At 36.8% G+C, this 14,832-nt stretch overlaps 1 protein-coding gene across 5 annotated transcripts in view; it reads right to left on the bottom strand.

Moving 5' to 3' along the window:
* NT5C2 (5'-nucleotidase, cytosolic II) overlaps positions 1 to 14,832 on the bottom strand; it is a 101,431-nt gene that overhangs the window by 17,096 nt on the left and 69,503 nt on the right. For all 5 annotated transcript variants that reach the window (XM_058697642.1, XM_058697643.1, XM_058697644.1 and 2 more), the window contains 2 exons: positions 1,792 to 1,909; positions 180 to 275 (listed from right to left, as the gene is read on the bottom strand). In XM_058697642.1, the coding sequence (XP_058553625.1) occupies positions 180 to 275; positions 1,792 to 1,909 (214 nt within the window). The remainder of the gene's footprint in view (positions 1 to 179; positions 276 to 1,791; positions 1,910 to 14,832) is intronic.

Consider the following 14,832-nt stretch of genomic DNA (forward strand, 5'->3'; position numbering starts at 1 on the left):
TATAAGTCCATTTGAGTCCTAACTGCCTAATAAATAATTGTTAAATATCCTTATGTAAAGAAATTGTTCTTTAATGATGAGGGAACAGGAAAGTATATTACATCTGGGGAGACCCGTGATCTTCATTATTTTTTCACTATAAAAACACTAGACAGAGGCTAAAAGTTCTATGTACTCACCCTCTTATGAAGTTAAATCCATGTGCACAGACCAAGAGGTTTCCATAGGCATCAACTTTCAAAAGATTTCCATATAGTGTATCAAAGACAAGTCCCCTATATGCAAATAAGGACATCATCAATAATACAGGCAACAATCTTATGTAGTATTAATCATCATAAACCAATGCCATCTTATTCAATCTTTATGAAGACTCAAGCATGTCCCAAACAATATAATCCTGCAGGATGAAGTGAATAAAATCTTAAAAACTAAACCCAGAGGGGGGCGCCTGGGTGGCGCAGTCGGTTAAGCGTCCGACTTCAGCCAGGTCACGATCTCGCGGTCCGTGAGTTCGAGCCCCGCGTCAGGCTCTGGGCTGATGGCTCGGAGCCTGGAGCCTGTTTCTGATTCTGTGTCTCCCTCTCTCTCTGCCCCTCCCCCGTTCATGCCCTGTCTCTCTCTGTCCCAAAAATAAATAAAAAACGTTGAAAAAAAAAATTAAAAAAAAAAACAACAAAAAAAAACTAAACCCAGAGGGGCTCCTGGGTGGCTCAGTTGGTTGGGCGACCGACTTCAGCTCAGGTCATGATCTCACAGTTCATTGAGTTCGAGCCCCACGTCAGGCACTGTGCTGACAGCTTGGAGCCTGGAGCCTGCTTCACATTCTGTGTCTCCCCCTCTCTCTGCCCCTCCCATGCTCATGCTCTGCCTCTGTCTCTCAATAATAAATAAACGTTAAAAAAAAAACTTTTTTTAATAAAAAAAAAACAACCCAGAGTAACTAAAAAATATTTACTCTGTTCAGATAATCACAACTGTTTTCTATAAGGAATAAGAGCTTAAACAAGGTATGAACCATAATTCCTCTTAATACACTGGTTCCATTCTAAAAGAGTCTTAATTTCCTTGGAGAAAGGAGCTGGCTTATATTTCCTTCTAATAGATGCTATATATGGGACATATATGATGGCATCTCAAACACCATCTTTCTTAATCTTAAATCTTCCCTATCAAATCCAAAAATGCAAACTGCCAAGAGGCTCCCACTGACCAATTGAAGTGTGTCAGTAAAACATGTAACTGATCTCCAACAGTGAAAGCAAGGAGTATCTGTGATTACTGCCCATCAGTTTTAATAATTTTTCTTTCCCATAAATAGATCTTCTTCAGTAACAATAAACTAAGCTCAATTAAAAAACACAAAAGATATGGGGCGCCTGGGTGGCTCAGCTGGTTAAGCATCTGACTTTGGCTCAGGTCATGATCTCATGGTTTGTTAGTTCAAACCCTGTGTCAGGCTCTGTGCTGACAGCTCAGAACCTGGACCCTGTTTCGGATTCTGTGTCTCCCTCTCTCTCTGCCCCTCCCCCATTTGTGCTCTCTCTGTCAAGGATAAATGTAAAAAAAAAAAAAACAAAGAAAAAATTAAAACCCACAAGAGATATAATGTACATGAAAAGTCCATAATATTAGAATCCACACCAACCAAAATAACAAAACCAGAAACAAACCAAACCATCTTTTCTGGTTCTTTTCTTTGACCGTGGGCAGGGTCAGAGATGCATTTGGAATTATTAATTTGGGGGATAGAGGGAAAGGTCTTAATCCAAAGAAATCTTGAAAAATTACCTGGTAGGGAATGTAGAATCATAAGCAAAGCTGAGCAGCTCCTGAGGATAGCCAATAGAAACTAATCTCTCCACAGTAAGCTCAAAGCCAAGAGACTCATACTCCGGGGACTTGTACACTGCACAGAGAGGAGGTTCTCATTATAATAATAGTCAATGAAAATAAAAGGCAAATGAGTGAATTTCTACTTTTTCCCAACTCCCTCCTCCTCCTAAATAGGCCATTTTCTTCTTTTCCCTCAAATTCCATGTTCTGTACTGTCCCAAGTAATCACAGAACTCCATTGTTAGTCTGTGGAAATAGGTCATATTTTTGTAGGAGCAAGAGCGACAAGATGAATTATCAAACATTTCAGAATAATTCTTTTATTCTTAGGAAACTTTTTTTCCTTTATCTGTTCTTTCATGCCCATAATCTAAAGGCAGTTTTAAAAGAAACTAATATGCACAACAGCTGTGATATAAACCATGAGAATGTACGTAAATAGAAAACCAGGTAGAGAGGTCTAGATATGTTGAAGGTTTCGCTGATGTGTATAGTTCGTGTAGGAATCCTTCAAAATGAGCTTTTTTTTAAAAAAAAATTATTTTTACAATTACTATTTGGCTTGGTAGTTGCTTTATATGCTTTTTCCGATCAGCATAATTCTATTTGTCAGGATTAACTTGCTTTCTTATCAGCCCTAAAAATATTGTAAAGCCATCAAAATTGCATTTTACAGGGGTGCCTGGGTGGCTCGGTCAGTTGGGCGTCCGACTTCGGCTCAGGTCATGATCTCGCAGTTCATGAGTTTGAGCCCCACGTCAGGCTCTGTACTGACAGCTCAGAGCCTGGAGCCTGCTTCAGATTCTGTGTCTCCCTCTCTCTCTGCACCTCCCTTGCTCATACACTCTCTCTCTCTCTCTCAAAAATAAACATTAAAAAAAATTTTTAGTTGCATTTTACAACTTATTGCTGCAATATCAACCATAAAAAGACATGTCTGAGACAATTACGGAAATCTGAATGTGGACTGGAAATCAGATATTAAAGAATTATGACTAGGGATCAGGGCGGAGAATTGGAGGAAAGTGGTCAAAAGGTACAAACTTCCAGTTATATGATAAATAAGTAGTAGAGATATAATGGACAACATTGAGGACTTCAGCTAATACCACTGTATGATATATAAGAAATCTGTTAAGATAGCAAATCCTAAGAGTTCTCACCACAAGGAGAAACAAACTTTTTCCTTTATTCTTTCTTTTCTTTTTATTCTATCTATATGAGATGAGTATTAGCTGAACCTATTTTGGTAATCATTTCACAATATATATAAATCAAATCACTGTGCTGTATGCCTTAAGTTTGTACAGTGATGTATGTCTATTTCTCAGTAAGACTGGAAATATACACTAAAAAAAGAATTAGGACTCATTTTATGAAATTTATGGAAGGATGGGTATGTGCAAGTATATGTATAGGATATATATCCTTATCTGCCAAAGAAGCCTACTGAGTTTGTTACAGGCGAAATAAGATGGATTTCAGAATATGGGAGTTTCTCCCTACTATTACCTATCTCTGAAATCTTATTCTATAATGAAAAAACTTTTTAGAATCATCAATGCAGTTCAGTATAAAGAAAACATTGCCCCTTTAAATAGGTTTCCTCCAAATGCAATATTTAGGTAAGGATCCTCCCACCAGTCTCTAGGAGAGGGTAAGCTATATTAAAGATAAAAATTAATAGACCTGCAATCTTGCTAAATGCCAAATGAGGCAAAAAAAATCCATTTTTATCTCATAATAATGCTATTATTATTATTATTATTATTCTACCCACAATTAATACACAGCCTATGGCTCAAACTGATTTTTCACTGCAATTAGTCTACCAATCCAAATTAGTGCTAATATCTTAATGAGTACTATTCAACTTTTCCTTGCCAAAATCAATCTTTTAGAATACTTCTGAAACTACATAAAAGAAATCAGCTAATACTTGTCACTTCCACAGAAGGGAACTGAGTGGCTAAGAGATGGGGAAGAAAGTATACTTTCATGTATGTACCTTTCTGTACTTTTTAAAAACTTGTAAATATTAATGTATATATATATTATTTTTAAATTAAGTTGAAATATAAAAAAAAGCAGGTGAGCTTTAAAACTCCTTTAATAAACATTTGTCATATTTAAAAAGCCTAAATGTTTTAAGGCCCTTAGGAGAAGGAGGCCCTTGAGTCTCATCAGAACAATGCCAAAAGAAGCTGTCGTTTCTTCTGTTGTGTCAGGGGTAAAAATAATGCTAATACTAATATTCTCAAGACTGGCTATGTACTTTTCTCTGTTCAACTCCAGCCCCATCATCACCTTCCCCCACCAAAAAAACCAAAAAAACAAACAAAACAAACAAACAAAAAACCCCACAAAACAAAAACAAAAACCCAAAAAACAAAAACCAAACCCTTTTGGAATCCTTGAGGGTGGAATTCTTAAATCTAGATGATGTACACTGTGGTAAAAGAAGTGCTTATATATTCATTACACACTAAAAGGGTAAGAGCTGGTGTGCTATAATAAAACCAGAAAAGAAGTATTGACTGATGTCAATTTGAATTATTTTGAGAATATAATATCTCTCACCCAACAACCGTGCTTCCACCCCAACTGAGAGTAAATCTCATTTTAACAAAATTTCCATAAAACAAAAACTGTTTCTCAATCCTAACAAAGTCCTACTTATTTCAAACAATATTTAATGAAACAAAATTCCAGTATAGCTAAGTAATGTGGATAATCCACTGACATTCATTCTTATAGGATTTGGCCCATATAAAATATTTTCAATTATTAATTTTTTCAGAAGGATAATTTGCTAGCTATGCCATAAGAATGGGAGGGGGGAAACCTTAATCACCTCCACTCATGCTCAGCCCTAAATGAGACATTTTCCCTAGTTAGACATCAGGTAATTATAGAGGGAGGGAGTAATGGTGATTAAAACCTGTTTAGGAGACACTTTGGATCAAAACCGAAATCCATTTTTTCAGAACTTTTAGTGAAGGAAAAAAGACCCGGGGATGGGTGAGGAGTGGAGGGAGGAGGGAGATATCTCAAATCCCCATTTTGTCAGCACAAACCCTAGAACAGCAGATAATAAAACACTACACACTTGCCACACTTCTGTTTATTCCAGGGCAGAACTTCCCAAGTGTTCAACTGAGGTAACTTTCTAGTAATTCCACCTACAGAAACAAATACTTTAAATTTCCTTTTACTCAATGAGTTTAGGGTACTTTCCAAAAATACAATGTATTTTCCCCATTTGCTGACCTGAAGTTACATACATAGCAAGCACAAATATAAGCTTAAGGCAGAACTTAAGTCTCCCTCACTCTCATCCAAAGCTCTTTGTGGTGAGGCATTATACCACTGTTAAACATGAATTTCTAGATTACATAGGCCATCAAAACTTAAGCCTAGGTGTTGAAACACACTGTCCTCCCTCCAATTTCTTTCACCTAGTCCAAAACAAACTGCTCTAATCAGGTGGGAATGGATTTAGCAAAGAGAGTTCAAGTTCCACTTTGACAACACTATCTATTTCACTGAGCTCTATATTAATCAGGAAGACCTACAAGCTATTGACATTTTCTCATAAGCTTCCCGGATAATCATTTCAGTAACACAAATTCCCAGGTCATTAAATCATCTGCTAGAGCACTATACAGTACAACCAGGGTTGGAAAAGCAGACTGTAGCTGCACAGAGCAGAAGGTTAGATGTTTTGTTCTAAGTGTCCCTTGGGAATAATCACAATTTGTTCTGACCTGGTAGCAGAAATGACTAGTCCTAAAGCCTGCAAAGTATCACCATTCCTTGAAAAATAAATAAACAGAAGCAAAACTCCCTTTTTAAATGACCATGCCCTTTAAAGTCAGCCTTGATATATGTGGGGAACCATATATATGGCCTCACACTGTGCAGCTCTATGCCTCTCCACAGCTGCAAACGCTCTAACTTCAATTTCTCTCCCCAAACTGGCGAGTAAGTGATGCATAGCTTCAAACTCAATTCTTACGACTTTCAAAATGCAGCCAACAGACTCAGAGTAAACATAACCTCACACATTCACTGCTTATTTCTTCTTCGAGAAAGTCCTCAGGCCTATCCTAATTTACCCAATGTTCAAAGACAAAGAAGAAGTTCTTTCAAGGGCCAGAGTCCAAAAAAGAGGACTGCCTGAGCCACTAGGGCAGCACACGGTGTTCTCAGGTTACGTAACTAGACTATAAAGAGAACAACCAAAGCTTTGAAAGCTGAAGCTACTGAGTGCATTTAAAGATATTCTTTACTCCATAGTCTGTAAGGAAAAAAACAGTTCTCCAAAAAATATCAACTGTATGTTGTGGGGATCAAAGTTATGGGCTCTGTTTTGAGGAAATGTTGTTCATACAAGATAGAACCTATGTTAGAGGAGACCATTTATTTGAAATGAGCCAAAATCTTTCTGCAAGGAAGTCTAAAATTCTCATGCACTTTTTACCTTTGCCACCAAGACACACTGTGTATAGTTTACAGATTTTAGGAAAAGGAAGGGCAAACCTCTAGAGAGGTTCCAGCCTAGCAGAGTGCTGCTGCCAAAATGAGAACTCACACGAGGCAGATGCAGATGTAGAGTGTCACTCCAGTCTTGAAGGAGTTACACTGGCTCTCCTGTTAAAAAACAAAACAAAGCAACAAAACAAAACAAAAACAAAAACAAAAACTGGTTTTAAAACTGTTGCGATGGGCTGGAACAGAGAGACACCATTTGGATATTGGTATTTACAGGAGTTACTGTCCTCCTATTTAGAAGCCTCTGACCACCACTAGAATTTGTCTAAATGGCCGTAACAAAAGAAGGGTACTGAAGATCAGCCTAAGTACTGTGCATTATTTACCTTTTCTGACACCCTGAGCCTGGAGTACCAAGTCTGATCCTGAAATGTTAAGTTAAAAGATAAACAGAAAAATAAATCTATTTTGTTTTAGTTTATTTTCTCTAACACATTTCAGGTTTACATGATAGAAACTAAATTCAGCTGGTAAACTGTTTAAAACTGAACTACAGTAAGTAAAACAAGCTAAATGAGGAAACAAGAATAAACCAGAGCAGTTTCACCTTGCTGTTAAGTACCCAGAGTAAGTCTACTTGTACCTAACTACCGACTTTCCTACCCTTCCAACACCTACATTTGCCATCTTGATACAGACAAGAACCAACGTCACGCTGCTAAAAATCTAACTAGATGTCTAAATGTGGGATAGAAGGAAAACTTTATTTTGATTCTTTCAGTGGATATTTGCCTTCAGTAAGCACAGTCATATTGCTCTACTTTCATAAAGTTAGAGAAACTACCTAGTTTAGTCAAAGAAATGACTTGAAGATACATACAAAATATTGACACTTTTAAGATATTCATTACGTTTAACTTTATAGGAGTCATTTTCCCTAGAGACATTTACATATGGTTTGACTCCTCCCAACTTTTTTGGGAAAGGAAGATGGTACTAAATAGAACAGCAAAAATGACCAAATAGAATGTCTAAAAGTCTTACAAACATTAAAACTAACAGAAACCACCACCACCAATCACTATGAAAAACAAATATCCAACCCAACCACCCAAGAATAGTTACTTGCTTTTATGCCGTAAATGTGATTAATATCAACATTCTCTATTTAGGCTATGCAATGTTGGTTCTCTGAGACCAAAACTAGAAAAGGCAAATTAATTCACGTTTTCATCAGGAAACTTTAGATAAAACCTTTCCAAATCTCATATAAACATCAGAGGACTTTTTCCACTTTTCAAAACTATTTGAAAACCCTAAGGTAATAACATAGAGTAGAAATTTCTATCTCTAATCCAAGAGATCACAAATGATCTTTAAAAGATATTGAAAATTTCTAAAAATGACCTCAATTTTAATTGACTTAAAATACAAAAGCTAGGCACCATCCAACACTTTTAGTAATATAAAATGAACCCAACTCCCAAATAGCTAAAAACGTAGATAAACACACAAGGGGAGTTTGGAAGCCTGCCAATTTCAAGTCACTGCAAAAGTAAAATTAAATGGTAAGCAAAAGATTCGTTTAAAAAATTATTAAGAGTATTAGAAGAATGTTTATTTTAAAACAAAATGAAAAAATTCCCTAATTCCATTTTTTTCCCCTCTAAGAGCTTGTTCACTTAGCAGGCATGTGTACTTAGAGTATTCTTTACTCTAATTTTTATTATTGAAGTATAATTGACATACAATGTTATGTCAGTGTCCGGTGCACAACATCTACACATTATGCAGTGCTCACCATGATAAATGTAGTTACCATGTGGAAAGTAGGGTTTTCAATTTAAAACAGAAAAACTGAAATTTTGAGATAATAACCTGAAAAACCCTGCTTAACCAAAGGAGCTGCTTATAATTTTAAAACTGAAACAGTTTTTACATAATTTTTCCCCAAAATAAGAACAGTTCATCCCACTCAAACCCCTTTACTAAAACAAAACAAAAACACCTGTACTAAAGTTACAGTAATGTAACAAACATTTGGATGCCTACTGCGTACCAGGTACTAGATACTAAGAACAAAAAACAACTCGTGGTCCTTGGCCTAAAGGAGCTCAAAGTGAACTACAGGGATATATAATTAGGTATTTATAATCAATTTCAGAAGATCAATACCATAATGTGGCTAGGGAGGTAAAAAGGGACAGAGAAGGGGCCAATTAACCCAACCCAGGAAGTCTTCTTAAAAACTATGTGTGACTTCGATCTCGCGGTCCGTGAGTTCGAGCCCCGCGTCAGGCTCTGGGCTGATGGCTCGGAGCCTGGAGCCTGTTTCCGATTCTGTGTCTCCCTCTCTCTCTGCCCCTCCCCCGTTCATGCTCTGTCTCTGTCTGTCCCAAAAATAAATAAAAAACATTAAAAAAAAAAAAATTAAAAAAAAAAAATGGGGCGCCTGGGTGGCGCAGTCGGTTAAGCGTCCGACTTCAGCCAGGTCACGATCTCGCGGTCCGTGAGTTCGAGCCCCGCGTCAGGCTCTGGGCTGATGGCTCGGAGCCTGGAGCCTGTTTCCGATTCTGTGTCTCCCTCTCTCTCTGCCCCTCCCCCGTTCATGCTCTGTCTCTGTCTGTCCCAAAAATAAATAAAAAACATTAAAAAAAAAAAATTTTAAAAAAAACTATGTGTGACTTATTCAGGCTTAAACAGACACTTCATTTTTATAACCAGTATCTCCAGGTACTATAAAGTTCACCAAACTTTCCAAGACTCAGATCCAGGTAATTTATCTATATCAGTCTGTATCATCGTCAGATATATATCACTTATATCAGTGTTCAACTGTTGTGAAAATGGGCTAAGTGTTGGTGCATGTCTTGCCTAAAGGGCAAAGCAGCTACTTAGCTACTCATACTCAGCCAAATGTTGCCAATTCCGTGATAACAGCCAGGCTGAATTTTTACCTCTCCATTTTTAACTACTGACTCAATTTAAAAAAACAACAAACTAGTTGAGCCAACTACGGTCTGAGGTCTCAACTGGGTCCATGGGCAAAAAGTGCGCAAAGTGTAGCATATACTTTAGGTCAGATAAGTTCTCCCACCTAACTGAAATGTTTTGAGTATCCTCTTAAGAGTCTTGAAGTAAAGAGAATTTAGGTACTTACTGAATTGTAAATCCAGACGGAAATAAATTCATTCTTCAATAACCACAGGGTATCCTAAATAATCCTGTTATTCTATTCATCTCAAAGAAAAATTGAGAGGGTGGATAAAAACCTTAGGAAACAAAAACTTTAGGCACTTAATTTGGTCTCTACCACAGTGCCATAACAATTATGCCAGAAGGACTGTAATTACCTGAATTTGATTCCTTCCCATGGCTGTCAAACCAAACAAATGTTCCCAATGACTGAAAGAATTACAATCACCTCATGATCTGCCTGGCCTAGGTAACCCCCACTATTAAGAGTTCTCTGACCCAGTAGGTTTTTATCCACAAGGCTTAACCTTAAATTTTCATTACATAGCATGCCTCCATTATCATCTGGTCCTTTTCTCAGTGACCATTAACCCAATGATAAAGCAAACATTCAGAGACTGTATAAGCAGAAAAGAGATGAATCAAAAGTTAACTATTATGTTAAGACTCCTTTTAAATTAAAAAATAAATTTTCTTTTAATGTTTTTTATTTTGAGGGAGAGGGAGGGGAAGGGGGAGGGAGAGGGAGACACAGAATCCGAAGCAAGCTCCAGGCTCTGAGCTGTCAGCACAGAGCCCAACACGGGGCTCAAACCTACAGATCGTGACCTGAGCCAAAGTCGGAAGCTTAACCGACTGAGCCACTAGGCACCCCTCCTTTTAAATGTTTTTAAAATTCTAATTCCAATGTAGTTAATGTTAAGACTCTTGAAACAAGTTGATACTTGTTGAAAACAGCAGGCAATATTTGTTAAGTAAGATTTTAGTAATTTTACTGATGCAACTAACATAAGACACTATTCCAAAAAATAACCTGATTTACATTTGAATACTTTTATGATTGACAATGAAAAAATCATAAACACTGATAAGTGATTATTTCTATCACTCACCTTGTAATGGAGAAGATGGAACTGGATTTTATTAAACAATCTTTTAAATCTCCTAATGACCTAGGAACCAACCACACATTATTGCAATTCAGAAAGATTAATTTAAAATTAGTGAAAACATGGGGCGCCTGGGTGGCTCAGTTGGTTAAACATCCAACTTCATCTCAGGTCATGATCTCACATTTTGTGAGTTCGAGCCCCATGTTGGGCTTCGTGCTGACAGCTCAGAGCCTGGAGCCTGCTTCAGATTCTGTGTCTCCCTCTCTCTCTGCCCCTTCCCTGCTTGCACTCTGTCTCTCTCTCTCTCAAAAATAAATAAATGTTAAAGAAATAAAAATTAAAAAATTAAATTAATGGAAACACCAACTGGGATAGTGAAATGACATAAAGGGAATCAAAATTTGGAAATTAAGTGTAGACTCATATATGTAAAATAGATATGCTTAAAAGTAATATATAAATCTAAAACAGGTAACATAAGTATGTATCTAAAAATAATAGTCTTGAGGGTATTTAATCTCAATACAAAGAGCTTTTATCTACAACTAAGATTATGCACTGGAGTTTTCTTTTTTCTTTTCTTTCTTTCTCTGTCTCTGTCTTCTTTCTTTTAAAGAATGTTTATTTATTTTGAGAGACAGCAAGCATGTGCATTGAGGGGCACATGAGAATCCCAAGCAGGCTCCTGGCAGCACAGAGATTGATGTGGGGCCTATCACAAACCATAAGATCATGACCTGACTTGAAACCAGGAGCGGGATGCTTAACCGACTGAGCCACCCAGGTGTCCCTGGAGTATTATTTCTTTTAAAATTCTTTCCTAACATGCACCACTTCAAAAGCATACTTGGTTGCAGAAATAGTCCTTTGTTTTCTGAGGTAGTTAGTATAAGAAATCCTTAAGTTGAAGAAAAAGCAGTAATGAGGCACCTGGGTGGCTCAGTTGGTTAAGTGTCTGACTCTTGGTTTCACCTCAGGTCATGATCTCAAGATTCAATGAGTTCAAGCCTCGCGTCTGGCATAATTGTTATGGCACTGTGGTAGAGACCAAATTAAGTGCATGGAGCCTACTTGGGATTCTCTGTCTCCCTCTATCTCTGCCCCTCCCCTGCTTGTTCATGCTCACTCTCTCTCTCTCTCTCTCTCAAAATAAATAAACTTAAAAAAAAAAAAAGAAAAAGTAAGAAAGAAAAAGCAGTAAGATGGAACACCTGGTTGGCTCAGTCAATTAAACATTTGAGTCTTGATTTTCGCTCAGGTCATGATCTCACAATTGTGAGATTGAGACCAGCATCGGACTCCATGCTGGGTGTGGGGCCTGCTTGGGATTCTCTCTCCCTCTCTTCCTTCCCGGCTCACACTTGCACACACACGCACTCTCTCACACTCTCGAGAAGAGAAGAGAAGAGAAGAGAAGAGAAGAGAAGAGAAGAGAAGAGAAGAGAAGAGAAGAGAAGAGAAGAGAAGAGAAGAGAAGAGAAGAGGAGAAGGGAAGAGAAAAAAAAGAAAGGAAAAGAAAAAAGCAGTAATACCTAAAATAAAAAGTATATATCAAATGGAAATAAAAAACCTTTACATTCTAATACCTTTAAAAAATCACCTTATTGGCATTTTGTCAGTTTCCTCTACTTAGTCTTTTAATTTAACTTTATTAAGAATATTTTTTAGGGGCACCTAGGTGGCTCAGTCAGTTAAGCATCCGACTTTGGCTCAGGTCATAATCTCAGGTTCTTGAGTTTGAGCCCTAAGTAGTAGGGCTCTGTGCTGACAGCTCAGAGCCTGGAGGAGCCTGCTTTGGGTTCTGTGTCTCCCTTTCTCTCTGCCCCTCCCCTGCTCACGTTCTGTCTCTCTCTCAAAAATAAACATTTAAAAAAATAATAAAGTGACATATTTAAAAAAAAGAATATTTTTAAATCATACACAAAAAAAATAGAGAATATTAAATGATCTGCTTTAAAATCATCATCCAAGCTTTAACAGTTATCAGTATTTTGGATTCTTGTTTCATCCTCCCTAATGTTTTCTCTTCCTATTTAATAACTTCTATCAGATCAAAAGTTTTTAAACTAATTTTTCAAAGAATACTGAAATTGCACAAGTATACAAAAGTTATACACATGCACATACAGAATTATTAACTAGTTTGGGTGATCTTTTAACTACTGCTTGAATATCCTTCCCACTTACAGGCCAGTATGATACTAGAACAGTCTTCTACCAGCAGTAAGTTATAGTAAGAGCCTTCCAAATTAAGGATTGCTCAGAAATATTTTAACTATACTAAGGCTGTCCAATATTATAGTCTTGATGAGAAAACCTACTGTAACAAAGGCACTGCTCTTTTGGTATGAAAGTACTGGCTTAGTATTATCATATATTAACACTCTTAGCAAATCAGAGTTAACACATAGGGTGAGACATTGGACCAAACAAAACAGAAATGTAAACATGTGAAAAAAATTCGAAAGTGGGGATGCCATCAACAATAGCTTTTAAAAAATAACTTAGTTCAGTTAAAGAAACAAACTAATAAAGAAAACAAGTATTTTTACCTAAGGATCAGTAGACTTATTCCAAAATAAGTTCTAAGTTCTCTCTCTCTAGAAGACAACTATACCAAAACAGAAACAAACAAAAACCAACTATGAAATGAAAACAAACTACGGTATGAGATGGGACATAAAATAATGCCTTTTGTTTTTCCCAACCCCTCCCCAAATAATGCCTTTTAATAACAAACATAATAGAACTTTTTCATCCAAACTAGCCTTCTCCCATTCAAAATAATCACTCCTCAAGTCAATATATACTTATTCCAATAATGCAATCATTACTCAGAACATGTCTGAAATTCTTTCAAAACTACTTTCAGAGTCTATAGCATGTTGTTCTAGATATCCTCCCTAGTAGCACATTTTTCATCAACAGATGACGAAGTGAATTTAAAGTGGTGGTGGGGGGGGGGGTGGCAGTTATTCAGAGCAACCAGTGAATAAAACGGTAGATCAAACTGGGTTAAAAAACAGGGGACTACTTAATGAAGCAATGAAGCAGGTTTTCTTGTGTTTATAAACTGGCTATGAAAACAAATTTCTAAAGAATTCCTAAAATGTCTAAGAAATGACAGTGAAGGGGTGCCTGCCTAGCTCAGTCAGTTGAGCGTGCAACTCTTGATCTCAGGGTTGTAAGTTCGAGCCTCACACTCGATTTTTAAGAGATTACTTAAAAATTAAATCTTAAAAAAAAAATAAATGATAGCAATATTGGAATAAGTTTTTCTAATAAGGTGATTATATGAAGGATATTTGGAAGCATATCTTATTACAGTCTTTTATAAAAAGTAGTCTTTTAAAAAAATGTTTATTTAGTTTTGAGAAAGACAGAGTGAGGAGGGGAGGGGCAGAGAGAGAGGGAGACACAGAATCTGAAACAGGATCCAGGCTCTGAGCTGTCAGCACAGAGCCCAACGCAGGGCTCAAACCCACAAACTGCAAGATCATGACCTGAACCAAAGTTGGACACTTAAGCCACCCAGGCACCCCTATAAAAAGTAGTCTTTTGGGGCGCCTTAGTGGCTCAGTGGGTTGAGTGTCTGACTTTTGATCTCAGCATCATGAGTTCAAGCCATGTGCTAGGCTCTGCACTGGGAGTGAAGCCTACTTTAAAAAAAAAAAAAAAAGTAGTCTTTTGACCCATTTTATATGTGTTTCATTTTGCAAGTCACCTCAAATCACTTCTGGAGATTTACAGAGAAGTATATTTTATTGCTTTACAGTCAATACTGTACATAAGGAACCCTCCAGTTATGCAAACCCATTCAACCATAGATACCATCAAGTTCAGCTTATTCTGAATGGATCCTTGATACTAATCACTGATTGGACTCTAGTACTAAAGTATCACTTTTCATCTTCACAATTCTTCTTTTTGAGTTGAGTACAAACATAATAGAACTTACTCGTCCAAATGAGCCTTATCACTCCCTCAGGCAACAGGGAGGCAAGATGTCCTGCATGATATATACATATACTGATTAGATTTTTGTTTTGTTTGTGTTTTCCAATTTATTTTTATTAATAATTTTACGAAGCACAATCCTAGTTTTTTTTTGGAAAGGGATCATTTGTTTTTGGAAGTTTTTCTTCTTTTTATCTATTACCCTAGTTTCTCTGTTCAAACACTCAAGCCCTTATTCTGTTGTTTCAGAAAAAACAAACAAAACCCTATTTAAAAGTTCTTTTAGAAAAAAAAATCACACCTATTTTTATATTCCTTAAACCTTCAACTGTATACATCTGATCCATTCACAAAGTGATAAATCCCTCAAGAATAAGTCAGAGGATATGAATAGGTTAATAACTTTCAATGACTTAAGAGCTGTTCATTCATTAACACAAAACTCTCTTGCATGGAG

Source organism: Neofelis nebulosa, chromosome 13 (assembly GCF_028018385.1).
Source record: "Neofelis nebulosa isolate mNeoNeb1 chromosome 13, mNeoNeb1.pri, whole genome shotgun sequence".
Lineage (NCBI taxonomy): Eukaryota > Metazoa > Chordata > Mammalia > Carnivora > Felidae > Neofelis > Neofelis nebulosa.